The sequence below is a fragment of the Sinohyriopsis cumingii genome, unplaced genomic scaffold, assembly GCF_028554795.1.
Source record: "Sinohyriopsis cumingii isolate HCF-2022 unplaced genomic scaffold, ASM2855479v2 utg000873l, whole genome shotgun sequence".
Taxonomy (NCBI): domain Eukaryota; kingdom Metazoa; phylum Mollusca; class Bivalvia; order Unionida; family Unionidae; genus Sinohyriopsis; species Sinohyriopsis cumingii.
In genome coordinates this window covers 841852-845075 of record NW_028315938.1, presented here as the reverse complement: position 1 = coordinate 845075, position 3224 = coordinate 841852, and the positions used below count along the sequence as shown (strand labels likewise).

General features: G+C 32.3%; 1 protein-coding gene across 1 annotated transcript; it reads left to right on the top strand.

Annotated features, from left to right (window-relative positions):
* The first annotated feature begins 312 nt into the window (after positions 1-312).
* Positions 313-2805, top strand: LOC149773138 (carbonic anhydrase 14-like). Its single transcript, XM_089946735.1, has 3 exons — positions 313-685; positions 1231-1294; positions 2597-2805. Exons 1-3 carry the CDS (start codon positions 593-595, stop codon positions 2788-2790), a joined length of 351 nt encoding a protein of 116 aa, XP_089802861.1. The 5' UTR covers positions 313-592; the 3' UTR covers positions 2791-2805.
* Positions 2806-3224: the final 419 nt, after the last annotated feature.

Sequence of the window (3224 nt, the reverse complement as noted above, 5' to 3'; positions counted from 1 at the left end):
TATTTGCGTCACAAACAAAATGTATGCTATTTATCAAGCATATTGTCTAAATAGAAGGGGGTGATCATGGAATTCGTGTTAACATGCCTTAGGCGTAAATGTGTCTAATTAAGCATCTGTTTCAATCGTTCCTCCGCTGTCTCTCTCTCTCTCTGTCTGTCTATACATATACATATGTATATATATATATATATATATATATATATATATATATATATATATATATATATATATATATATATATATATATATATATGGTGTTTTCTTTGTTAAGGAGACCACTTTATTCCCTTCCCCCTTTGCCGCCGCTGATTTTTACGACAGATGAACATTATATGACAGCAGACTGGTTTATACACTGCTCGCAGTTGGAGGTACGCTCAACACAGATTCAATAATCTACGTAATTGACAAGAATTTCACCAAGAAACAATAACATGATTTCATATTTTGGCCATCAATTTTTCTGACTGCCTTAGAGAATGTATTGACTTCACCTTTCAGATATATAATGTAGCTTGCAAAGTGAAACACAAGGGATATAAATTCTTTTGGTATATAGAAGGTTAATGTGAGCGCATTTCTGTTTCAGATGCACATTGTACATTATAGTACAACGTACACGAACTTTAGTGAAGCTGTGGATAAACAAGGTGGTCTTGCTGTGCTGGCATTTCTGTTCGAGGTATTGATTCTTGTCATTGTACATCGTCATTCATTAACATAATCTCCTTAATCGAATACTTCTGATATTACTTTTGTACTGATCTTTGCTGTAATTCTCGTAATTCTCATATCAAATGGCAACATAGCTTTTATTGTAAAGGATTTAGCACCATGAAATATGTTGATTCTTATTTCGTTTAATGTTAGCTGTTCGCTTTCCGTCTGTTTGCTCTTATAAGTTAAATATCTTGTGCAACTCCTTGCACTGCTTTCATCTCTCCAGCTGACATTTTCTTTCATTTTCATTTTCTCAGTCACAACTAAATATTGATTATCGTTTCCTTTAAAGTATAATCTGGGCATACATCTATATTATGTCATTCAGTATGAACTTGCGCATTAAATAGGTTTAGATAATCTAAATTACACAGAAGAAAACAGTTAAAAGTTCTAGAATCTGTCAAATTCAGAACAATTATTCTTTGATAAAAAGTCCATGAACGCTATGTCTTAATATCAGTCCATACCAGATCAATAGTACTTCTTCAGTTCTTGTCTTTTCAGGTTGGAAATCACAATATTCACTTTGAAGACCTCATCAATCATTTATCGAAAGTACCCTATAAAGGTAAGTGTTCCGATTATTAAACATGTATTTGTGCTCTAGAAAACTCTTCTCTCGCACAGTGGGGAAGGAATACTATAATTTCACACAATCGCTCACACACATTGAGGCTGAAAACTTCATATTGTTTATGTACAAACTCACAATTATCCATAACTATGTGGGGTAGTTAATGAAATTTATTCCACGCAAACACACTACCACAAACATTCAACGATTGGATATGATAATTAATACTTATCATATTTGTTCATTCAAACTATAACATTATAAATACATTTGCGGGTTGGATATGTTGTTTCCTTTAAATACAAAGTTTCGCATACATGTCAGGGATATGGTAAGATATGCTCTGAGTATAAACGCACAATTGCACAAGGAAAAGGTGTAAGCTATCACGCTCAAACATTAATACAAAATTACACAGCAAAGGTCGATGGGGTTGATATTTTGCTTTTTGAAATGATTCTTTCTTCTTCAAAGACAGTTACACAAAACATGGCGCATGTATATTATATTTGCATAAATGTATGTATTATGTGATTTTATGCTCAAGCAAATGTATTATTTCACATATAAATGAGATCATATGAATTTTCCACCACATACACTAAGTGTAGGCTTTAGCAACTATTTATATTAAGACACAATCATGGTTCCACACTGAGGTGAGGAACGATATTTGTTTCAAACGAACCGACACTCATTCATACAACTCATTAATAAGACATAATAATGTTGCATATGTGTCTTAAACCTATAGTTTAACTCCTTCTTTGACGCCACTATGACCTAATTGTAATATAAAATTTTAATTTCATCCACATTGACCCCTGTAACTGATGTTTAAAAAAAAATAATTCTGAGAGTAAGTAACGTGTCATGTAAGGTTACTGCCATACATAGCTTTGGCATCGGAGAGTCGAAATTATTTTGGTCGAAGTGATTGACTCTGCATTTACTATTGCACATCCATTGATATTAGATACCAATATAATACTCATATTGTGCTTGTCTGTGTCTCTGGATATATATATTTGATGCCTACCGGTATTTGAGTATTGTATGACTTAGAAGAGTTGGTTCTCCTTTAAGGCACTTTATTGTCAGGTGATTATTATTCCTCCCTGCTACCTTTACTGATTTTTCTTGATTTGCTTGAGATTATTTCCATTTTCACTTACTTGAAAGGATAAACAAAAGGTATAATATGGCTTAATATAAATAACGAAAACAAACATTCTCATAATTATAATGGAGAAATGAAAGATAACGTCTACAATAAAATTGCTATTTTATTTACAGGTGACCACGCAATGCTAGAAACGTTTTCCTTCCGCCACCTTGTACCCAGCACGCTGGACACATATTGCCGTTACAATGGCAGCCTGACCATTCTACCTTGCTATGAGAGTGTTAACTGGTTCATATTCTATGAAACAATCGAAATTTCTGCACTTAAAGACATGTACAAGCATTTTATTTCATTTTTTAAATAAAATTGTGGCTTTTTACTTATTCTTAAAATTGTTATTACTAAATATAACTAATGTATCTGGTTAAAATACACCCTATTCATTGTATGTATGTATGTATGAATGTATGTATGTAGTATGTATATATGTATGTTTGTATGAGTGGATTTATGGCTAGAATTTTCATAAGTATTTCATGTATAAATTTTACCCATACAGTGAACCAATTAAGGAAGCAAAATCAATATGATCAATAGGAAGATAAGAAAGTTAGTGTACACACAGAGTTTTCCTTCCTTTGGAAATTATAAATGAGATTTTGATATGAATTTTTACTACATTCTTACACTAAGTTTATTTTCAGTTAAATACATTCAGACACATCCATCAGAATTTTGAAAACCAAACAACCAGATATATATCCAATGACTTCCGCCCCACGCAGCCTCTTAATCTAC